The sequence below is a fragment of the Sinohyriopsis cumingii genome, chromosome 9 (genome assembly GCF_028554795.1).
Source record: "Sinohyriopsis cumingii isolate HCF-2022 chromosome 9, ASM2855479v2, whole genome shotgun sequence".
In the NCBI taxonomy this organism is placed as follows: Eukaryota; Metazoa; Mollusca; class Bivalvia; order Unionida; family Unionidae; genus Sinohyriopsis; species Sinohyriopsis cumingii.
Window position 1 is genome coordinate 37454248 of NC_142969.1, and position 26202 is coordinate 37480449.

Consider the following 26202-nt stretch of genomic DNA (forward strand, 5'->3'; position numbering starts at 1 on the left):
CACAGTCTACTTTTAAGAAAACACATTTATATTTCTTCATTGACTTAGCCATATAATTTTAATTTTGTTAATATGATAATTTATTCTTTGTAACTGCCTCATCATTGGAGTGTTTCCTTGGCTGTAATCAGTCTTTATGTTGATATATCTATGCAATATACTTGTATAAGTGATACCATGTTATGGATTGCTGTATAAATTAAGGCAGCTTATTTACATCAGAACTTCAGCTCATCTTCAGATTCTAACCTCACAAGGACTGGAGATAATGCATTCCAGTCAAGGATAGTTCTTGATTGAACTGAAATTGTTGTTGTTGGTCAAGATGTGATGTGCTGACCCTAACTTAAATTAATGATTCTTCATGACAACTGTCTATATGTAATAGACCGAGAAGTATAAAGCTACTAACCATTAAGCCAGTTATTTAACATATATAGTTTTCTCATTCCAAGTGGGCTATTTTAGATTTTAAAAAGAAAATCTTTAAATCCAAAGAATGCAATATATTTTGTACCAGTAATCCAACCTACCCAATTTTAATTGCCCAACCCTGTACCTTTTTATGACATGTGCCAAAAAATATAGATCATATCCTATGTTTCACAACCAAATCAGAATCTAAATTCAAAAGTGTGGTATTAGCTAAGATGAAATATGAGTTTTAAAAACGGTAATAAAGACCAAAAATTTATACTGATTTTCCAATTCTCTTTTTATCATAATGTTACTGGAACAATATATATATTTTACTTTTGCCTAAGCTTTGTTTTTATCTTGTCACATGATTCATTAAGAGATTTTTAAATTGAATGAGTAATGAAAAACACACTAGATCTGATAACCCAAACTGCACACCAGTAAAAAAATTTTCACTGAAAACTTGAAACCTTGTAAATTCTTCCATGGGTTTCAGATTTAATTTAACATCTAGATTTCAAAATCAGTATGGGGTATTTCAGATTCCTAAGCAATCAATATGGAATCAACAGACGAAAGTTTGAAGAAACAGTTTCAGCTTCTTCAAGAACAACAACAGAAGAAGCTGCTCAGGAGAAAACAGAGGAAGGAGGAAAGAGAGAAGTCTGCAATGTCAGCTGTTTCAGCCTCATCAAATGCATTTGGAATAGATGATAATTTAAATCTAAAGGTATACCTTGTTATTTGAGAACAATCTAGTTGAGGAAGACCCACTTGTCAAGACAAATATTGATTGATAAGTATGATAAATAAGAACAAAGTTTAAAGTTGCTTTAACTAAAATTCATTGCATATATTTCATTATGTCAGCATTCTTTGTGTGTGTTTATGTTTGTATTTCCTACATACCTTGTCAGGGTTCTTAGGGATGCTGAAGTTCATGTAAAAATATACATATTTTTGTTTGGATAAAAGAAAATTCAACCGCAAAGTCCTCAATATACAAGTTTTTTGGAAGTGAACTTATTTTAATTTGACAGTTTTTTCATCATGATGACATTTCTTCTCATCCATGTTTATATCAATTAATGATGAATCATAAATGCAAGATGATTTTTTCCACCATTTTTTAGAACTTTCTTATTGAGATATAAAAAGTTATATAATGTTACAAATTTTTCCACAGCTGAGTGAGCCACCAAAGATCAATAACAACTACCTGTCAGAGGAATTGGTAGATCACCTAAATAATCAAATTAGGGTAAGATATGCAGTGTCACATTCTACAGTGCAGACATGGGTCCGATTACGATTGCAATCGTAATTGATTGTAATCAGTTACAGTGTGAGCTGTGATCATAATTGTAATCATTGATTTCATAAGCTCTATAATTATAATCTTAATTGTCCCTCATTGGAAGTGTAATCACATAGTGTAATTTATGATGATTACAAATGATTACAACCAAACAAAATCACTAATTATATTCTTAATAATTCTAATAATAATGAAAGTTTCCATAAACAAAAGACCACGAATATTGACTATTACAATAAGGAATGGGTAATTATAGGTGGCCAATATACAAGCCAACTTTTCTAAAAATATACTGTGTCTAATAATGTTTGGTCGGTTGATTTTCAGTTATACAATGCATGATATCTGCTCAGAACAAAAAGAGAAGATAACAAGCAATTGTAATCATGGTTTCCAAATAAACTGCAATCATAATCATTAGCAACAAATAAGCTGTAATTGTAATCATAATTGTAATCGAACACCTGTAATCGACCCCATGCATGCTTAGGTGCTACAGTACATAATGTACATGCCTATAAGTCAGGTCCAGGTGTATGTTGCATAGACCCAGTCTCTCAGAGCATAATGTGCTGGCAGATCTGGGTATATGCAGTTTTTTGGGAGTAATCACAGAGCAAACATTATTGACCAAGATCTGCCAGTGCATTATGTGACAACAAATCAGGCTCTATGTTGAATACAGTTGAATTTGACTTACAAGCAAGTATATATGGTATAATGTAAAAATAATAAGAATCGTAATATAAAACAATGCAGGTAAATGATGTTGAATGACACTTATTCTATGATTCAAAACAAGGTATCAACAGTCATTTAATTCAAGAGAAAATGTTTTTCAAATAATTTCACAGATGGATTAGAAAAGATGAAAAATCAATTCAGAGATGAATACGTGAACTACATATTACAGCATTTCATTCTACGGCAGCTTCATGCCCCTTGCAGGTTGCGTGGAAAGGATTTTAATATTGGTCATGGTGGTAAAACAAAGAAACCTTGAATTAGCTTTGTTTTACTAATTCCAGTACTAAGGTAACTCCTTTTTTTACAGCAGAACTAAATTGTCGACAAGAATTTTATAAATGCAGAAGCATTATGTACTGAGTTCTTAAAAGAATATGGACTACCCTTAGCAGTAGAAGACTACATTGGTCCTCTGTTCAAACGGATGTTTCCTGATTCCAAAGTTGCAGAAAATATGCATGTGCAAGAACAAAATCATCTAATAATGTTAGGTGTTTAGCAGAAGATACTTCACTTAAAATTGCAGAAGCCATGAAAATTGGGCCGTTTAGTATTGCAACAGACAGGAGTAGTGATTATGATGACAAAAGGTTGTACCCAGTCTGTGTAAGAGACTTTGACAACGAAAAGGGCAAAGCCAGAGTGCTCTTCTTTCATTACCAGAATTAACAGTAGATTCCACTGGAGAAAATAATTTTTTATTTACTTGGTAATGCTTTGAATAAATATAAGTTGGCAGAACTGTGTGGGGTTTTCAGCTGATGCTGCATCAGTGATGAATGGAATTCGTAAAGGAGTTGCATTCTATATTTTGAAAAATGTCTCCATCATTGTTCATATCAGGTTGTCTCTGTCATATGATGCACCATGCTGCAGGAAAGGGTGCTGATAAATTAGAAGAAGTCCTGAAGTATCAAGTTGGCATTCTACCTGACAATGTATTTCATGGGGACAGATTTGATTTTTTCATCTTATTTCCCAGCTAAAAGACCCAATAACTGGAAGATATAAATATCCTCTTCTTTGTCAGGTTATGAAAGGAATATTGGTTCTTTACGAGTCTAATGCTGCCTGTGAGAGATTGTTCAACATTGTTAACAAAAGTAAAACTGAATTTAGATCCAGGCTTTGTAATAACCCAGCACTTAATGCTCTACTGGTGTGCAAAACATTTATAGTCTCAACTGGTACAAAGTATTTTGAAATGCATTATGAGTCTGCTGCTTTTTAAAGCTCAAAGTGTTATATATGAAAACTTGGAGCAGTAATTGATGTTAAAGGTCCAGAGGGATAAATAAATCATTTTGTACATATGCTTATTGAATTTGTATCATGTTATATTTGGATTACTCTTTTTCTGCTCGGATTACTCTTTTTGTCCACTTGGATTACACATTTTCCTCACCAGGTGTTGGCATGTATGAATATCATGATGATTATAGGTCCCCCTCTGTATTTAAAGTGAAGTACATATTTCATAATTATTATAGGTCCCCCTCTGTATTTAAAGTGAAGTACTTGCTGCAATATCATAATGAATATAGGTCCCCCTCTGTATTTAAAGTGAAGTACTTGCTGCAATATCATAATCCCTCTCTGTATTTAAAGTGAAGTACTTGCTGCAATATCATAATGATTATAGGTCCCCCTCTGTATTTAAAGTGAAGTACAATGCTGCAATATCATAATGACTATAGGTCCCCCTCTGTATTTAAAGTGAAGTACATATATCATAATGATTATAGGTTACCCTCTGTATTTAAAGTGAAGTACAATGCTGCAATATCATAATGATTATAGGTCCCCCTCTGTATTTAAAGTTAAGTACAATTATGCTATATCATAATGATTATAGGTCCCCCTCTGTATTTAAAGTGAAGTACATATATCATAATGATTATAGATCCCCCTCTGTATTTAAAGTGAAGTACATATATCATAATGATTATAGGTCCCCCTTTGTATTTAAAGTGAAGTACTTGCTGCAATATCATAATGATTATAGGTCCCCTTCAGGTCCCCTTCTGTATTTAAAGTGAAGTACTTGCTGCAATATCATAATGATTATAGGTCCCCCTCTGTATTTATAGTGAGGTACATATATCATAATGATTATAGGTCCCCTTCTGCATTTAAGGTGAAGTACATATATCATAATGAATATAGGTCCCCCTCTGTATTTAAAGTGAAGTACTTGCTGCAATATCATGATGAGTATAGATCCCCCTCTGTATTTAAAGTGAAGTACTTGCTGCAATATCATAATGAGTATAGGTCCCCCTCTGTATTTAAAGTGAAGTACATATATCATAATGATTATAGGTCCCCTTCTGTATTTAAAGTGAAGTACTTGCTGCAATATCATAATGATTATAGGTCCCCCTCTGTATTTAAAGTGAAGCACATGTTACAATATCATAATTATTATTATAGCCTTTGAAAAATTGGGTTTATCAAATGTTTTTGCTGGGATTCCATAGGAGTAAGAAAAGATCAGACTGATTTGTGACTGCCAATATCACAACAAAATGTACCAAATAATGGAATCTGTTCATTTATTACTAGAGCCACAATGGGTTAGTAGTTAGCATGCATGCCTCACAACTGAAAGGGTACAGATTCGAATCCTACAATTGGACCAGTCTGGGTTAGATACTATGGTGTATCCTTGGGCAAGGCAATTTACTCTGATCGCTTCAGCACTAAATAACCTACATGTATTGCTTTGCTGTAAAATGTGAAACCAAATTATTTATCACCCAACTTTAGGTTCACAACAGAAAGTACTTTTTCTAGTAAAAATGTCAATTTGTACTTGAAGTAGGCATTCTTGAAGCTGATTTATATCATTAAAATTCATTGTCTGCAATAGAGAGATGAATTGCAGCTAAAAAAATGTTGAAATTTGTTTGATCATGGTTTTCTCTACAGTAAAATTGTTACATATGAAATTAATTGTTAGATATGAAATTTTCACATGCCAAGTCTTTCTGTAAAAGATTTGTCTTCAGACTCCAGTGAATTAGATGTTACTTTGTTTAGATTTAAAATGTATTGTCACACTGATAGCTATAATTTATTATTGTTGAAATATCCTTCAGTATATATTTTTCTGGCACAGGAATTGAAGGATGAGAATGGAAGAGCATATCGGTTACTAAGTGAGAGAGACTTTGAGATTAGAAATCTAAAGAAGAAATGGGAGGAGGAGAAAGCAGCCATGGCAGGTAGATATGCACTGCAGATATTTGATAAGTTTCACAGCATTATAATTTGTTTTGTCTGGCTTGTATTAGAATGTGTGTTTTGAGAAAAGGATTTTATTCTGTGATGTCATATTGTCAACAGAATTCTTGTTGGACTTGATCCTAAGAAATAAACCATGTAAGGGTTACATTAATGTTGGCTTCCACAAAGAAGTAAAAATGTAGAGAATATATTGATTGTCTTGAACAAGACATTAATTAGGAGACTTACTGTTTTGAGTCTCCATTTTGTAATGTCTTGTACAAGTTATTAAAACAAGACTTATTGTTTGTTTCTCCATTTTGTAATGTCTTGTACAAGTTATTAAAGCAAGACTTATTGTTTGTTTCTCCATTTTGTAATGTCTTGCACAAGTTATTTAAACAAGTCTTATTGTTTGTTTCTCCATTTTGTAATGTCTTGTACAAGTTATTAAAACAAGACTTATTGTTTGTTTCTCCATTTTGTAATGTCTTGTACAAGTCATTAAAACAAGGCATTGTTTTGTTTCTCCATTTTGTAATGTCTTGTACAAGTCTTTAAAACAAGACTTTTTGTTTTGTTTCTCCATTTTGTAATGTCTTGTACAAGTCATTAAAACAAGACTTATTGTTTTGTTTCTCCATTTTGTAATGTCTTGTACAAGTCATTAAGACAAGACTTATTGTTTTGTTTCTCCATTTTGTAATGTCTTGTACAAGTCATTAAAACAAGACTTATTGTTTTGTTTCTCCATTTTGTTATGTCTTGTACAAGTCATTAAAACAAGACGTATTGCTTTGAGTGTCCATTGTATAATGTCAATCATAACATTGATCGTATTTGACTGGGATGCCTTTGAAATTTTCTTGAGAAAATGACAAAGTAAAATTGATGTATGATACTAATACTGGTACAATATCACTATCACTGTGTCAGTTGGTACAATATCACTTTATTACAGAGTCAGTTGGTACAATATCACTTTACTACAGTGTCATTTGGTACAATATCACTATCACAGTGTCAATTGGTACAATATCACTTTATTACAGAGTCAGTTGGTACAATATCACTTTATTACAGAGTTGGTTGGTACAATATCACTTTATTACAGAGTCAGTTGGTACAATATCACTTTATTACAGAGTCAGTTGGTACAGTATCACTTTATTACAGTGTCATTTGGTACATTATCACTTTATTACAGTGTTTGTTGGTACATTATCGCTTTATTACAGTGTCATTTGGTACAATATCACTTTATTACAGTGTCAGTTGGTACAATATCAATATCACTGTCAGTTGGTACAATATCACTTTATTATAGTGTCAGTTGGTACAATATCACTATCACTGTGTCAGTTGGTACAATGTTACTTTATTATGGTGTCAGTTCATACAACATCACTTTAATGCAGTGTCATTTGGTACATTATCACTTTATTACAGTGTCTGTTTGTACATTATCACTTTATTACAGTGTCAGTTGGTACAATATCATTTTATTATAGTGTCAGGTGGTACAATATCACTATCACTTTGTCAGTTGGTACAGTATTACTTTATTTTAGTGTCAGTTGGTACAATATCACTATCACTGTGTCAGTTGGTACAATATCACTATTGCAGTGTCATTTGGTACATTATCACTATCACTGTGTCAGTTGGTACAATATCACTATTGCAGTGTCAGTTGGTACAATATCACTTTATTGCAGTGTCAGTTGGTACAATATCACTATCACTGTGTCAGTTGGTACAATATCACTATTGCAGTGTCATTTGGTACATTATCACTCTATTACAGTGTCTGTTGGTACATTATCACTTTATTACAGTGTCAGTTGGTACAATATCACTTTATTATAGAGCTGGATCTTACTTGAGTATTTTAAATGGATCAAATCAGAAAATTTCCAGCAAGAAATGAATTGGATGACAGTTTCAACTCAAACACTTGTTGTTTTTCTACCTTTCTCACATAGAAGGTTCCATGTGCATATGTGTACCTATTTCTGTGTTTACATGATCTAAATACAATGGTCTGAGCATATGATATACATGTCTCTTAGCAATCATTCTGACTTGCTCCAATATGCTATACATATATATTAATGATCTTTCTGACCTTGCCCAATATGCTAAACTTATATATTAATGATCATTCTGACTTTGCCCAATATGCTGTACATATATATTAATGATCATTCTGACTTTGCCCAATATGCTGTACATATATATTAATGATCATTCTGACTTTGCCCAATATGCTGTACATATATATTACTGATCATTCTGACTTTGCCCAATATGCTATACATATATATTAATGATCATTATGACTTTACCCAATATGCCAAACTTACATATTAATGATCCTTATGACTTTACCCAATATGCTATACATATACATTAATGATCATTATGACTTTGCCCAATATGCTATACATATATATTAATGATCATTCTGACTTGGCCCAGTATGCTATATATATATATATATATATATATATATATATATATATATATATATATATATATATATATATATATATATATATATATATATTAATGATCATTATGACTTTGCCCAATATGCTATACATATATATTAATGGTCATTATGACTTTGCCCAATATGCTATACATATATATTAATGATCATTCTGACTTTGCCCATTATGCTATACATATATATTAATGATCATTCTGACTTTGCCCAATATGCTATACACATATATTAATGATCATTCTGACTTTGCCCAATGTGCTATACATATATATATTAATGATCATTCTGACTTTGCCCAATGTGCTATACATATATGTTAATGATCATTCTGACTTTGCCCAATATATATATATATATATATATATATATATATATATATATATATATATATATATATATATATATATATATATATATATATATATATATATATATATATATAATAATCATTTTGACTTTGCCCAATATGCTAAACTTATATATTAATGATCATTCTTACTTTGCCCAATATGCTAAACTTATATATTAATGATCATTCTTACTTTGCCCAATATGCTAAACTTATATATTAATGATCATTTTGACTTTGCCCAATATGCTATACATATATATTAATGATCTTTCTGACTTTGCCCAGTATGCGATACATATATATTAATGATCATTATGACTTTGCCCAGTAAGCTATACATATATATTAATGATCATTCTGACTTTGCCCAGTATGCTATACATATATATTAATGATCATTCTGATTCTACCCAATATTTAATTTGCTCAGCTGCTGGTGGCCCAGTTACAAATGAAACAGCAGGATTAAAAATTGTTGAATTATCCAAAAAGGTGAGGGAGTTAACAGCAGAGCTTGAGTCGGAGAAAACCAAATCAAAACAACTTTCTAAGAAATGTCACGACTTTCAACAACAGGTACTTTGCTTCTTTTCAGTAAATGGCAATGATTTTATAGTGTAACTCCATTATTGTGTCTGAACATTTTCTAAGGGGTAAAATATGGTTGACACATAGAGCAGTTGAAAATGATTCAAATAACCGTTTTTTAAGACTGCCTACATGATAGTCATCAATTCATTCAGTAGAATGGAAGTGCATAGTTTCTGAAAACTAGGTAACAACTTTATTGGATATGTCTTTATCATTGATGAAAATAGTACATCAGCTTGATAAACCATAACATGGTACTGTTAGAAATAAAATGTAATAAGTAACTAAATAAGTAGTAATTCTAGAATGGTTTACTTTAAGGTATCAAAACACTTATTGGAGCAATCAGCTGTCTCAGAAAGGTCTGCTTTAAGGTATCACTACATTTATTTGACCAATCATCTGTCTCAAAAAGGTCTGCTTAAGGTATCACTACGTTTTTTTGACCAATCATCTGTCTCAAAAAGGTCTGCTTTAAGGTATCACTACATTTTTTTGACCAATCATCTGTCTCAAAAAGGTCTGCTTTAAGGTATCACTACATTTTTTTTGACCAATCATCTGTCTCAGAAAGGTCTGCTTTATGGTACCACTACTTTTATTGGGCCAATCAGCTGCTGCAACCTATTGTAGTTCCTAAAATAAATCAATAATATTTTTTCTCATAGTTTCCTGGAGATTTGTTTAACAATGAAGAACATTAATTGTATACAGTAGGAAACCTCTTTAAAGCAAAAGGTAATGTTTATTGAGTCCAGCTCTTTAGTTTTTGCATAGCTATGCAAAGCAAATGTGTGATTTGGCCAGTTCTGGAATGGTCACATGCAGCAAGAATATTATTAACCTTATTTTATAGCAACTATTTTCAGAAAGACAACATGTTGTGTCCAAATTAGTGGCTGACACATATGTAAAATGGTCTTAGCACAAATGAACTTTTAAACTAATGCACTGGACTTCATCAGAATGTAGAAAGCAATATACATGGAATTTAATTAGTCGAGTGCTCCCTTTAAAAGCAGTTTATGTCATGTAATTTCTCTATATTTTGATATTTTATGCAGATGACTTCTTTGAAACAATTATTTTCAACTTTTAAATATAAGATTATTCGGTCAATACATTTCTGATGTCACCATAAACATTAAAGCGAAATTTCAAATTAGTGATTTTTTTACATGTGATTTTGGTGTATTTATCGTATTGCTGTCAGTGTCTTTTGATGATCCCTTTCTTTTTTTGTGTATATACAGTTATCAAATATCACCACAGAGACCCGCACAATGACAAGTTCAAGCACAAGTTTACGATCAATTCAAGTGGAGGAAAAGGTAGGGAACACCTCTGTGTGAAACAATTGGCATATTGCCAGTATGGAGAGCATCAAAGATGTGCTTAATCAACTGACTACAGAAGTTTCATGAACTTATAATTTTGTACTTAAAAGCACTTTTTTCCAGTGTAAACTGGTGATAGTTTAACTAAAGATAGAAATTTTTCTGCCTCAAAATGAATTTTTTTAAAAGTCTCTTTTATTGATTTGTTAAGAACAATGAATTTGCCACCAAACATTTAGCCGACATCAGGTGTCAAAATACTGTGTCCTAATATCTTGAATTCCACTGACAAATATTTCTTGTTTTATCACACACAAATTTTAGATTATTTCTTTTAAAAAAAACATGAATTCCCTAACTTCTTTTACAAGAACAAAGATTCCTAGGTGTACAGTTTTTACAACTATCATATATACTTGGTTATAAGTTGACTCAGACTGCAAACAACAAAGATCCTGATCTGCTGTAGCATAATGTACCTGCAGATTAGGGTCTATATTGTTTGTTCTTCTGATTATTCCTATCAAACTGCACAGACCCAGATCTGCTGGTACATTATGGAATGGCAGATCTGGGTCTGTTCAGTTTGCAGTTGGACTCAACTTACAAGCGAGTACATATGGTAAGAGTTATTTTTAGAAATTTTCTTAGCTATCTCTTTTTCTGACTAAAATCTTAATATTGCTGGAACTATTGTGAGTAAAATAATGTTCAGTCTGAAAAGTTGACAAATTTAGTTAAACTATGAACTGTTTTGAAGTAGTCACCCTTTTTCCTCGTGCCTTTGGAAGCCTCTACTCCATTCGCATGGAAGCACCTTTAGATGCCTCTACACTATACGCATGGAAGTGCCTTTGGATGCCTCTACACCATTCTCATGGAAGTGCCTTTCGACGCCTGCTGTAAACACCATCCATTTTGAGTGTGTTTTTGTAGTGCCACCTTCGGGAAAAAGCCCCAATTACATACTACATTCATTGATGTGAATGACCATTACATCAGATCACATGGTCACTGTTTATGCTCTGGTCGAAATCTGCTATTTAAAGTAACTGTGTCATATTATCCACTCTCCAAAATGAAAGTTGCTATATTTATTCAGTACTTAAGTTTTCACAATTAGAATCACAACTATGAAAGCTTCAATAACTAGGGTAAAGGCTTTGATTTTCATTTGGGCCGTAATTAGTTTGTATAAATTATCAAATTCAGATGATTTAGTGATGTAGATGCAGACAAAGAACTTTTAAATTTTGAGTATGAGAAATGGCAGCTATTGTTGGTCATGCGGCTTCACTGACTTGATGGTTAAGAAGTTCTCTCAATATTTTAAAGCACATAACAAATTCTTCCATGAAAAATAGTTATACAGTTATAACGATCAGATTTTACTCTAAAATCTAATCTTAAACGTAACATACATTACACGCTTAACAGTTAAAGACAGGCCTATGTGTATGGGGTCAAATAGTTAAATGGTGTTCTATTTATAGTGTACTGCACTGGGTAACTTTGCTACATGTATATTGAAAGGCTAAAAAGCCATACACTCAATGAGGTAAAGGGTTAAGGATTAGCTTGTCTTGAGGTAAAGTAATTTTAGTTAAACCAGAACTTTTCTTGAGGTAGTTAAGGAGAGCCTGTCTTGAGGAAAAGGAAAGTAATTTTAGTTAAACCAGGACTTTGCTTGAGGTAGTTAAGGAGAAGCTTGTCTTGAGGAAGAGGAAAGCAATTTTAGTTAAATCAGAGGCATTTCTTGAGGTTACAGAATGTAAAGGAATTCAGGTGAAAAACCAGCAACTGTGGATGGGCAACAACGTAACCCTATTTTCATATGCTGGTTCTGGGGATCCAATGCATAACAGAATGGGGAAGACTTGTCTATGTTACAACTGCATTGTCCATCTTTAATGAATTGTATTAGTCACAGCTTGTTCTGGTAGAATGACATTGCAAAACAAATATCAAGTCAATGGCTTGTGCAACTATAAAGTCAGTGACTTTATAAATATCAAGTCAATGACTTATTCAAGTTCCAAACAACCAAACATACAAATTATGGTAGATAAATTTATTTTTTCAGCCAGAAGGGGAGATTGATGTAAAAGGGTTACAGGAAAAGCTGAAACAAACAGAATCCAAGTTATTAGACTTCAAGAATCAATGTAGCACACTCAAACAGGAGCTGAACAAGGCACAGAAGGTAAGAACAGTGACACTGTTGTTTTTTATTTCTTTATCTTAGCAAAAAGACTGTGATTGTGTATTACCTTGCATTGAAAGATCATTTTGACAAGATGAAAGCAATCTTAATAGTATGAAGGCCTTACCCTATTCAGGGTGAGTTAAATGCAATGCTGGATATGTTAACAGCAGAAAGAATCATATGAAATCATAGAAGAGGAACTCTATAAATTTTGGATGCCATTTAGATTTATAGACTTTTAGATAGAGCTTCAGGTACCATTTGTCTTGCCATGCGAAAACAACTTAAGCAGCATTTCAGTGACAACAAGAACAGATTTAGAATTTCTTACTATTATTTAAATGATGTTATGTTGAGCAGTATAATTTAGTAAAAGTTGTAAATTAGGCTAATGGTTAATTTCAAAAGAATAGAGTTATGTATAGAACATAAGAATAGATTGGCAGGTATTGGTTAATTTTGAATGAATTGAGTTATATGTTGAGCAGAAATGTAAATTAGGCAGGTAATGGTTAATTTTTAATGAATTGAGTTGTATGCTGAGCAGAAATGTAAACTAGGCAGGTAATGGTTAAATTTTAATGAACTGAATTATATGTTTCTGGCCAAATAGGAAACTTTATATATAATGTCAAATATATTAAATGCAACAAGCAGCACTATTACACCAGTTTTGGCAAGCATACAGTTTGGACATACAAGGAAACTAAATCCATAAAATTTTTGTTAAGGTTAATAGCACAGAAGATAGTTGTCATATTGCAAGTTAGTTAATTGTGAACATTTTGTGTCACAAATTTTGAATACTTTTTATCACAAATTTCTTTGATCAATATGTGCAAATTTAATGTTACATAAAAGTATACTTTGAAGTAATCAGGATTTTGTAATTTTTAGAAAATTGGAAATGTTCTTGAGAACATGGTGTTGGTTTAGATTATTAGTGATCGTATAATTGCAGTGGTGCTATATATTTTCCTAATAATATATATATGGTACTATATATTTTTCTAATAATATATATATATATATGGTACTATATATTTTTCTAATAATACATATATGGTGCTATATAATTTTCTAATAATATATATATGGTACTATATATTTTCCTAATAATATATATATGGTGCTATATATTTTTCTAATAATATATATATGGTGCTATATATTTTTCTAATAATATATTTATGGTACAATATTGTTTTCTAACATAGGCTCTACAGGCAGAAGTGGGAGATAATGTCAGTGTTCAAACCTGTCTGAATGGCTCCAGTAACTGGCGTGGGAGGGCACAGCAGATAATGGCATTGCACAAAAGGGTAAAGAGTCTTTCCATTTCTCTTCAACTAGTCATGACAAATATTACATTTTTCTTACAGCCCTTGCTAATACAATAACAAATAGCAGAGACTCTTATATTATATTAATTTTCTTTTAATATGGTATTTATGAATTTAATGGTATCTGTGTTTTTAAGCATGTTTTGGGTAGGACATCATTGGAAATTACTGATTTAAATAAATGTTTTATTAAATGATCTTGAATGTAAGATTTCATGTATTATAGGACTAAATGTGCTTTCATTTGTTTAATAAATGCTTCCAGGTTTAATGCCTTGATATCATTGATGTTTGGATAACCTCGGGTATTAATGCACATATATGTATAGATACATTGTGTGACATAATGACACCTGTTATATATGTTTGATATTAAGAATGCCAGAAAAGTATATAAACATCAAAACAATAATACCAACTATTATTATATTATTACAATCCATAATCTAGTTTATGATATTGCATATTTGATTTTTAAAAGAAACATTCATAAAACTGATTTTTTCATGTCCCAAAAATTTGAATTGTCAGGTTTTCTTCTATGGCAGGATATCATGGTCCCAAAAGTTTGAATTGTCAGGTTTTCCACAATGGCAATATATCATAGTCCAGAAAAATTTGAGTTATCAGGTTTTCCACTATGGCAATATATCATAGTCCCAAAAACTTGAATTGACAGTTTTGTCACTATGGCAATATATCATAGTCCCAAAAACTTGAATTGTCAGGTGTGTCACTATGGCAATATATCATAGTCCAAAAAACTTGAATTGACCTGTTTGTCACTATGGCGATATATCATAGTCCAAAAAACTTGAACTGTCAGGTTTGTCACTATGGCATTATATCATGGTCCCCAAAATTTTTCAGGTTTTCCATTATGGCAATGTGATGGTCCAACGCTGTTATTGCATATTATGGTACAAAGAGATGTCATTGTCAAACTGAATTAATTTGTCATGACTGACAAAATGAACTCTCAATTATTAGATGTTCATTGCATGATGTGACTTTTTTTCAGGTAGAAGAGCTGAAGAGGCAGTTGGAGTCCCAGAATGTATCTGGTGAGGGGGACATTGATGATCTCACAGGTGACAGCACATCTGCCCGAAGAAAGACTGCAGTAGATAGACAACGAGAACAGCAGCGTAAAACTGAGAAGGAAAGGAAGGAGGCTCAAGAGGTTCATAAACATTATTTTTAAATAGGACTATTGAAATAAGTATATATTTGTGTACATTATGTAGAATCCCAGATCCTGCTATTCTATTATACATATTGTTCTAGCAGATCAGGTTCTACTGTGCCATAGATCCTCTTTTTGCACATAATGCACCAGAACATCAGGCTGTGTGGTTTTTGTTTATATAATGTACCAGCAGATTAGGCCTTACACTGCCTCCTTTATACAATAATGTGCTTGAAGATCAGGCTGTACCCTGCCACAGATCCTTCTCTTCCTCAGGTACATAATGTACCAGCAGATTAGGCCTTACACTGCCTCCTTTATACAATAATGTGCTTGAAGATCAGGCTGTACCCTGCCACAGATCCTTCTCTTCCTCAGGTACATAATGTACCAGCAGATTAGGCCTTACACTGCCTCCTTTATACAATAATGTGCTTGAAGATCAGGCTGTACCCTGCCACAGATCCTTCTCTTCCTCAGGTACATAATGTACCAGCAGATGAGGCTATACATAGACCCAGATCCCACTTAGTGTCTGCCGCTTGTTCCTTTTGTGACTGTTGTAATTTGGTTAATGTCACAGATTCAAAAGTTACTATCTGAATAGTCTGATTAGATTATTTTCATAAATAACTACCACAGTTAAAATGTTTTTAATGATAATCACTGCCACTGAAATGTCTCTGATAAGCCATAATTGTCATTGTTTCATATCAACTATTGTATTTGTCTAAAGTATGCATGACTGTCGAATTTGCCTTTAGAACTAAAGCCACTCAAGCATATCAGTGACTTGATCCCTCTAAACACATCTCGCAGAAGTCAAGCCATTGAGGGCCACACCAGAAGTGCCACATGGCAGCATCATCATCAAGGGCAGAATCACTAAATTTCAAAATATTATTCTTCTTTACCCCTCTCTCTCTCCTTTGCTTTCTCCTTTTCTTTTCCTTTCTTTTTTCCTCTGTCCTTTTTTCTTTTGTGCCTTTTCCCCACCCCTACAGAAGTGCCATCCATGGTGATTCACCCCCATTGTCCCTATTCTGTATGCCAGTGTTTGTGATATACAATCTGGAAACAGATTGGTTCTAGCCTAACCCCAGATCCTCTTGTACATAATGTGCCAACAGGTCAAAGGCTACCCAAGCACAGATCCGCTTAATGCACCGCAGATTAAAGTCTAACCTGTTTGTTTGAAATCTTCATTAGAATGAATGGCATACACCTTGATATGGTATAATATTTCACAATTTTTACTCTCATTTTATAGGTATGCAAACTTTGCATTCTGCCTCTCACAAATAAATTGAAATGAATGAACCCTAATTAGCAAAATGTTATAACTGTTTATTTTCCTTTCTTCAAATCATCAGCATGACAGATATAATGACTCTTAAAGGATAAAAATCTATTTTATGAATGGCAGCATGCCAAATAATCAAATGTGTTGTTAATCAAATAAAAAACTAACATTTATGACACTTATTATAGTAATGATACATCATGCAGATTAAGGTGTTTATGACACTTACTATAGTAATGATACATCATGCAGGTTAAGGTGTTTATGACACTTATTATAGTAATGATACATCATGCAGATTAAGGTGTTTATGACACTTACTATAGTAATGATACATCATACAGCTTAAGGTGTTTATGACACTTACTATAGCAATGATACATCATACAGGTTAAGGTGTTTATGACACTTATTATAGCAATGATACATCATACAGGTTAAGGTGTTTATGACACTATAGTAATGATACATCATACAGATTAAGGTGTTTATGACACTTACTATAGTAATGATACATCATACAGATTAAGGTGTTTATGACACTTATTATAGCAATGATACATCATACAGATTAAGGTGTTTATGACACTTATTATAGCAATGATACATCATACAGATTAAGGTGTTTATGACACTTACTATAGCAATGATACATCATACAGATTAAGGTGTTTATGACACTTACTATAGCAATGATACATCATACAGATTAAGGTGTTTTTGACACTTATTATAGCAATGATACATCATACAGATTAAGGTGTTTATGACACTTATTATAGCAATGATACATCATACAGGTTAAGGTGTTTATGACACTTACTATAGCAATGATACATCATACAGATTAAGGTGTTTATGACACTTATTATAGCAATGATACATCATACAGATTAAGGTGTTTATGACACTTACTATAGCAATGATACATCATACAGATTAAGGTGTTTTTGACACTTATTATAGCAATGATACATCATACAGATTAAGGTGTTTATGACACTTATTATAGCAGTGATACATCATACAGATTAAGGTGTTTATGACACTTATTATAGCAATGATACATCATACAGATTAAGGTGTTTATGACACTTATTATAGCAATGATACATCATACAGATTAAGGTGTTTATGACACTTACTATAGTAATGATACATCATACAGATTAAGGTGTTTATGACACTTACTATAGCAGTGATACATCATACAGATTAAGGTGTTTATGACACTTATTATAGCAATGATACATCATACAGATTAAGGTGTTTATGACACTTATTATAGCAATGATACATCATACAGATTAAGGTGTTTATGACACTTACTATAGTAATGATACATCATACAGATTAAGGTGTTTATGACACTTACTATAGTAATGATACATCATACAGATTAAGGTGTTTATGACACTTATTATAGCAATGATACATCATACAGATTAAGGTGTTTATGACACTTATTATAACAGTGAAACATCATACAGATTAAGGTGTTTATTCAGATTTATTTGGAAATAAAAAATGTACAATAGACATAAATCTGTCTAAAAGTGACACATATGTAAAATTAAATTTCTATGACTTTTATTACATCAGAAACAAGCAGCAGAGATGAAGACCATGGAAGAGGAAAACAACTCATTAAAACAGAAACTGGATGCTTCAAAAACAAGGTAAGGTTTGAACACAGGCTTATTTCCATATTAAATTAATTTTTCAGTTACATAATTGTTGCCAAATGTAAATCTCATGGTTTGATATTAATGTTGGAACAACAATATCTTTTCTGCAGGTTCATGCTCATATAATAGCATGAGCTGTGATATAAGAAATTTTGTTCCAAAAATATTTTTAACACAGAAAGAAAACATAATAATTTATTAATTCATTTTTTTAAAATTCAGACTCTTTGCATATTAATCCATTTGAAGAATACTCATTTTTTAAAAACAGTTGATCTACTTGTTGCACAATTGTATTGATTATACATGTGAAGGCTGATATAATTTTTCCTTGTTTATAACTATGTTGTAAAGTCTGTATATAAATGTGTGTGTGTTTGGATTTTTAATGTGACTTTAACAAATTTAGTCACATCACTACAATGTCTGCAGTGTGGCAGTTTATAGTGATGTCTAGCACTGAGGCACCATGCCACTGACATGTGGCATCATGTTCCACCCAGTCATATTATCCTGGCAGAAGGCTAACCAATCCTAACAATAACCTCATAATGCTGAGTGCCAAGTGAGGCAGTTGCTAGTACCATTTTTATAAATCTTTGATATGACTTGGCTGGTGTTTGAACCCATGACCTGCCACATCCAAGTCAGATGTTCTAACTACTTAGGCCACCAGAGCAGTCCTGTGTATAAATAACAAGTTGATTTTGTTGATCATGAATGATTCATTTTAAACAAATTCCACTGTATTTTGAAACATTAACAAGGGGCTGAAAAGAGACCTTTGTTTTTGTATTTATTGTTTAGTTTTGTTTTATCTTGTCTTGTTACAAATGTCATTGCAAGGAATGCAGAAAAATGCATCATATTTCTGAGTTGTTGGACTTAGACTCAGGTTCATTTATCACACACCAATTTAACATAGCATTCTAGTTATAATAACTCAGTTGCCACACACCTATTTAACATTGCATTCTAGTTATAATAACTCAGTTGCCACACACCAGTTTAACATAGCATTCTAGTATAATAACTCAGTTGCCACACACCAATTTAACACAGCTTTCTAGTTATAATAACTCATTTGCCACACACCAATTTAACATATCATTCTAGTTATAATAACTCAGTTGCCACACACCAATTTAACATTGCATTCTAGTTATAATAACTCAGTTGCCACACACCAATTTAACATTGCATTCTAGTTATAATAACTCAGTTGCCTTATGTTAATGTTTATTTTTGATAAATGTTTCCTGTTCTCAGGTTAATGTTGATCACTCTTGTTTTGGTTATTTATGAATGGAGAATACCATATTTGTTCAATGTTTTCTAATAAAAGTGTTTTGAAATCATTTATTTCATGTGAATTACATCAAATTATCTGTGCTTTTGTTGGCTCTTTTGGACATGTGAGTTGTAATATATTTATCTTGGTCTTTATATATATATATTTCTATTTAACACTGTTATGGTACAAAGAGTGGTTAATTTGTTTTAAAAAAGGAAGTCGCCAGCTAATTGCAACATTGAACCATCAACCTGATTCCATTCTGTTGTCTTGCAACTTTAGTACTAAAAGGGGTGTGTAGGACTGTATATGCATGGAACTTAGTACTGGTCTTTCGCTGGAAGGGCCTCTAAATGTGGGATGACTGTATATGCATGGAACTTGGTATTCCTGTGTATTATGACTAGACAATGAGTTGTGTATAAATGTGGACAAGTATTCTTTAAGTTATCTCCCCATTTGTACAGCTTATATTTTGTGTTAATTTCTCCTGAACTGTTTGAGATATATTCTGACACTTGACATGCATGCCTTTTGTGACCAGGTAAAGTCCCATATCCTGACAAACGTTTGAGTAACAAACTCCAGTTCAAACTCAAAATCCCAAATCAGATATATTACTTAAGGTCAGTCTATCAGTGTTGTGGAAAGTTGGCAGGGTAATAAAAATCTGCAAAACCTGCTTTTATTCAAATGAAAGTTATAGACTGTTAAAGCTTTAAGACTTTGTAGTCTTGGTATTTTTTTATATTTTTTTTCAGGAATAAAGTACTGTCCAACGAGGTGAAGGCCAATAAACAACAGCTTCAGACACTTCTCCAGAAGGGTCATCATGATGATGAGCTGATTGAGGCATTAATGGTAATGGATAGTTTGATTGACAGCTCATAAAGAATGTGATACACTATGATATTTGCTCACCCTCCCATTTGTTAGTATTCCCCACTACCAATTTTAAAAATGAAAAGTATCAAAGATAAAAAATTGCACAAAACTTAGTCATTTCATTCATGAATTTATAATTTCTAACCTGATTGTTGCCAGGACGTTCCTAACGCTGTCAGTATATTGTCATTTCAAACCTAACAGAAGCTCTTGAAGCAAATAAGCAAACAGACTGCTCACTGGCCTTTTCTGGTTTTAAGAACAGTCCATTTCTGTACAAACTGTGTTGTCTGCAACCAATAATTGCAATATTTAGTTCAATATTTCTACAAAAAATTTATTGAAGAAATAAAAAGGAGGAACTTTTGTATACATGTGTACAAAGAGATGTAACTCCAGTATTTATGAAATTACTGAGATTACTTAAGACAGTGAACAAAAGCACATATGTTGCTAACCCTAACCCAAACATAGACTAACTAATGCAAATGTGGTGACCATGTTACTAAAGAATCTCCTGTTCAATTAGAAATGCCAACAACAATATATATTAGATACATACATACATACATATATATATATATATATATATATATATATATATATATATATATATATATATATATATATATATATATATGCATGCTTGTTTAAAATAGAGGATATCTTCTTTTCTATGTTAATATGGAATATATTTTATTGTGTGGTACCAAAAAAATTCATATTTTAATGATTAGTGTAGCCATGAGTTAAAATATATAATCTTGGTACCACAAGATGAAATATATCCTATATCAGTGCTGTCCGACCCGCGGCCTGCGGGCTGATTTTAAATGGCCCGCCAGAGCTTGAGCAGCTATATAATCATTGCTTTTCAGTTTTCTGCTGCAGCCCTTGGCTTCAAGAAAAACATATTTCAGTGGCCCATGGTGTCAAAAAGGTTGGACAGCACTGTCCTATATTAACAAAAGAAAAGAAAATTTTCTTTTTTTATTTTTTTTTATTATATACCAAAGTTGTTCCAGAGCCATAGTTTAGAAGATTAAACTCCTCATGACAATGTTCTCTCCCATCCCCTTTTTTGTAAATTTGCCTCACTTTCGTAGCTTGATCTACGTGACTTAAGAAAGCGGTTGGATTGGATTGACCTAATATGTCACAGTAAGTTACATTTCTATAATTTTGTATCTGAAAACAATGCAAATCGAATTCAGCAATGCATCACAGCAGGTTTGCCATTGATGTTAAGGAAGTAGGGGAAATAACTTCAGAGAACTCAAACAGCATCTGGTCAAGCTACTATATCAAATATTAATTTCCATGTCTGAAATGTAAGGCAGTTTCTATTAATTTGTTCTAGCTCACAAAGTACATGCTTTTGTTGTTACAGGTACATGCTTTTGTAAGCACACACAATGAAGCATCACATGGCATGTTGGGAAATCTTATATTTTAACATGTGAAAATATATGGTTATAATATTCACATGTGAAACTATAAGAATGAAAAAAAATCTGAAAATTATTTTGCCATTAAGTTTCAAATTGTTTACATTTAAGTATGTAGTAAATGTCTGTAATTTAAATAAAATATAAAATATAGCCCCTTGACCCCTTGCTTTCTAGTTTTCTTTTCTTTTGATTTCATCTTTAAGAATGAAAGAGCATATTAGGCTCTGAAACTGTTAGGTTGCAAAGAAAGAAGCCAGTGAAAGAATTTTTTGTCTCAGTGTAATACTCATAATTATCCTGAAATGCATGAACTTTGTAATTTTCAATTCCATGGCTATGTTATGTGGTTATATTGCAGTTTGTTATTTAAAAGTTAAGGTATAACAGTTTTGATTCTAATAAAAATTTAAATTATGTGCAGAAATATGAAGAGATGCACAGTTGATCTCACCATGCCATTTGTAAGTGTATGGAAATACAAAGAAATCCATAAATGATCCCCTTTGCTATTCATAATTCTACAGAAACAGCAGACCCAGCTTCGACAGATGTTGGATGATGCAACCAGAGCACAGCATGAAGTGATCAGCAAGAACCAAGAGAAACTTACAGAGATGGCTGCCAAGACACAGCACGATAACAACATTGTGGAACAACTGAAAAAAATTGTACAGGAAAAAGAGGACAAAGTCAAACATCTGGAGCAGGAGATACACCAGCTCAAACTTAATGTGAGTATCATGTAATCCTGATTGATTGTAAATTAATGCAATTAGGAATTTTAAATGAATAAAATTAATTGTAGATAAATGGTAATTAAGTGCATTTTTGTTCTCAGATTGGTATTTTTACGATGTTAAATACTTTTAAGACAAGTTTAAAAATAGACGATACTAATAAAGCAATAGCAATTCAAAAGTGGGATAATCAACCGTGCACTTTTACCTGTTTGTGGCTGATAAAAGAGCTGACTGTTGTATCAGGATATTGAATTGAATTGACTGTTGAGACAGTATATTTGTTGAATTGACTATTGAATCAGGATAATATGTAATAAGTATTACATCATCACAATTTTATGTACATTTTCAGCAGTGCACATTTCAATTAAAATCTTAAAAATGTTAAACTGGTCATGTCAGGATTCATGCACATTTCATAAGTAGTCAAATCTCAAGATTACATGTGGAAATGAGGGAGAGGAACTTTTAAATGTCTTTATTAACTTAAATTAGGAAAACAAGAAGTTACTCTGTATACTTTCTTATAAGCTGAGTCCAGCTGCAAACAACATAGATTCGTAATAATGTGCCAGTAGATCAACATCTGTGTTGTTTGTTCTACTGATTACTTCTAACAAACTGAATAGACGCTGATCTGCCAGTTCATTATTCTATAGCAGATTTGGGCTTGCGCAGTTTGCAGTTGTGGTCAACTTATAAGCGAGTAATTGTGGTATTATGACTTTTAGACTGCAATGTTGATGACAGATGTTGGCAGCATGTTGTTTATTTAGAACATAAACCAGTTTTGTGCAACCAGACTCATAGCTGTTCAGGATGTTTGCCATGTGAGGGTCTGATAGAAGTTTTCTTGAAATGGCAAAACAAGGTAATTTGAATAATCTGAACAGTGATTTTATTGGCTGATGTCTTACATCATTAGGTTGATGAGATGATGTCAGTTTTCATGTACACGTGGACATTTTTTTGATGATTAAGCCAAGCCTCCTGAATCAGCATCTGTGTTAATTTATATTCACTCAAGGTTTCGGTAGTATTCTGACATAAATGATTGCAGAAAATATGTTTTAAAAAAAGTTATGAGTTATGCAGAGATCTCTTTGTAGATTCACTTTTACAAAGCTTTGTTGATGTCTTCATAAACAGGATGTGTCAACTTGAAAATGACAGCAATGCATTCCAGTTACACTTGTATATTAAGTTTTGCACTAAAAAGATTTGGAAGGTGCAGATTAATTTACAGCATAATCCCTTTTCACTTGTGAAACTCCTGGTTCCTTCATCAGGTCACCATCTTTGTATGTGACAAGACTGGTTTACAGCCTATAAGTAATCAGTCTAGTAAATGACCTTTGCAATCAACACCAGTATGGATCCAGAAAAATACATACATAGAGACAACTATGGAAAATTTAGTCAGCAGTAAAATTACTATCAATCAATTTTCAATAAATGCAGATATGGCAAAGGCTTTATTAATGTAAGCTATCAGAAGAAGAAAATGCAGGTTTAGGCCCTATAATATGTAGAGAATTGGTTTACAGAACCTCAGACAGCAAGTTTGAGTGGTTGCACTGAGAACAGGCTAACTTCTGAGGTCATTAAACAATCATAACAATGTAGGTTACTCTCCTTCTGCTAGATTTGGAGGAGTGATCACAATTTCTTTGAACCACATCCATAGTCCATATCTCACACAAAAATTGAAATTGATTTACACATGTGAGACAACCAGAGACAAGGTCAGCCTGCTTTTTACCTATTCTACTAATATATTATGATTGATAAAAGTACTCAAAAAAAGAAAGAAAAAAAACATTTTTTTAAAGTAACATATTTTTCTTGGATATCCTTTTAAAACGTTTGTTGCTAAATCAAGCCAGAAGATGTGATAAACTATTTTAATTTGTACAATGCACAATACATGTTGTCTTGGCATTTTATGTAATTTATATCATCATTTATAACAGCATAGTTAAATAATGTTTGGGATGTCATCATATCCAGAATGCTGATTGTCCAAAATGTTGACATTGTTTGGTTGTTCATGCAGACTTTCTCCATGTATCCTAAAAATGAAAATTCAGTGTTGATTACAACTGATTATCTAGGTGACCAATTTCCCCCACATTATTATGTTTCCCAATTGGTCAAGATGATTAGTGTTTTACTGTATTTGGATTCATTAATTTTGAATATTTGTGTAGGACTCTGCTATTAAGCATCTACAAAACCTTTATTCTCAAACTGACATACTTCTTCCTTTGTAGCACCTACAGAAGTCTCAAATGGAGGGGGTTGATAACCTGTTTTATCCACGTCCCATCAGGCAACAGCCATCAGGAATTCCTGTTAGGCAACAATCAACACTAAGCTCTCGTCCATCCACAGCGGGCAATGATATAGTGGAGTTGGAATTTACTGTAGATTCTGCAACTCCCACACCACAATCTAGGTTAGTATATTTTCAAACATACTGTATTTTATATTTTTTATTCTACTGTGTATGATATTGAGCAAATTATTTTGCGATTGGAGTAATTTTCTTTGAGAACATTATAAGGCCAATTCAGGCATGAAGGTCTCTCCCACATGTAGAACACACAGGGTTGGTATGAAAGTAAAGGTGTTGGCAGCTATGGCCTTATCAGTGGCACATTTTCTCTGTACCTCAGCTGTTCTCTGCTGTTCAGCTGCTTAGGCACCAGATGTGATCTTGCTGCGCTAGGATGGGATGGTCTTGTGCAAGGTTCTCCCATGAGGCACTGTTCATATCAAGGTTTTTCAAGGACACCTTCATTGAGTTCATGAAATGCTTCTTTTCTTCTCTTACAATGTGCTTTCTCTGGAATCTGTTCATTAGGAACTTGGATGATGTGTCCTGCCCATCTAACATGGGCCTGCTGCAGCAGTGTGAAGACAGATGGGATGCCAGCCCTTTTGAAGACCTCTATATCAAGAATTTTGTCTTGCCACCTTATCTTCATAATCCTGGAAAGAGCACAGTGGCATACAGGAGGGTGGTGAGCATTGCAGCACAGTACACTTTCAGCTGGGTGGTAAGGCTAATTCTTCTGTGGTCCCACACATTCCTACATAGTCTCCCTAAGGCTGAGCTGGCTTTGGCAATTCTGCCATTGATTTCATTGTCAATGTTTCCTGCTCTTGAGAGGTTGCTGCCCAGATATGTGAAGCTGTCGACAGACTGGAGTTTCTGACATCTCACTGTGATGCTTGCTTCACAATGTGGCTTCCCAGGGGCATGTTTTTACATCACTTAAGTCTTTTTGGTGCTGATCATGATGTGTAGTTGTTGCATGCCTCAGTGAAACTGTCCATGCTGGTTAGCATGCCTTTGTCTGAGCTGGCATTGAGTGTGCAGTTGTCAGCAAAGAGGATGTCCCTAATGACTGTTTCCTTCACATTCATGACTGCCTGCAGTCACCTGTGGTTGGATGTCTCAGTATCAGTATGGAAATATTACAGTCTGATTCAATGTGACAATCGCATTATCAGTATGGAAAATATCACAGTCTGGGGGTCAATGAGATAAATCTCAGCATTAATATGGAAAGTATCACAGTCTGGGTCAGTG

The 26202-nt window shown here is 32.8% G+C and overlaps 1 protein-coding gene across 2 annotated transcripts in view; it reads left to right on the forward strand.

Moving 5' to 3' along the window:
• LOC149791568 (coiled-coil domain-containing protein 13-like) overlaps positions 1 to 26202 on the forward strand; it is a 43422-nt gene that overhangs the window by 2372 nt on the left and 14848 nt on the right. For both annotated transcript variants that reach the window (XM_089970112.1, XM_089970113.1), the window contains exons 2-13: positions 963 to 1150; positions 1607 to 1681; positions 5607 to 5712; positions 9008 to 9153; positions 10422 to 10499; positions 12589 to 12708; positions 13929 to 14033; positions 15076 to 15237; positions 18149 to 18225; positions 20290 to 20389; positions 22389 to 22595; positions 24878 to 25062. In XM_089970112.1, coding sequence (XP_089826238.1) covers positions 980 to 1150; positions 1607 to 1681; positions 5607 to 5712; positions 9008 to 9153; positions 10422 to 10499; positions 12589 to 12708; positions 13929 to 14033; positions 15076 to 15237; positions 18149 to 18225; positions 20290 to 20389; positions 22389 to 22595; positions 24878 to 25062 — 1532 coding nt within the window. In that variant the 5' untranslated portion in view covers positions 963 to 979. The remainder of the gene's footprint in view (positions 1 to 962; positions 1151 to 1606; positions 1682 to 5606; positions 5713 to 9007; positions 9154 to 10421; positions 10500 to 12588; positions 12709 to 13928; positions 14034 to 15075; positions 15238 to 18148; positions 18226 to 20289; positions 20390 to 22388; positions 22596 to 24877; positions 25063 to 26202) is intronic.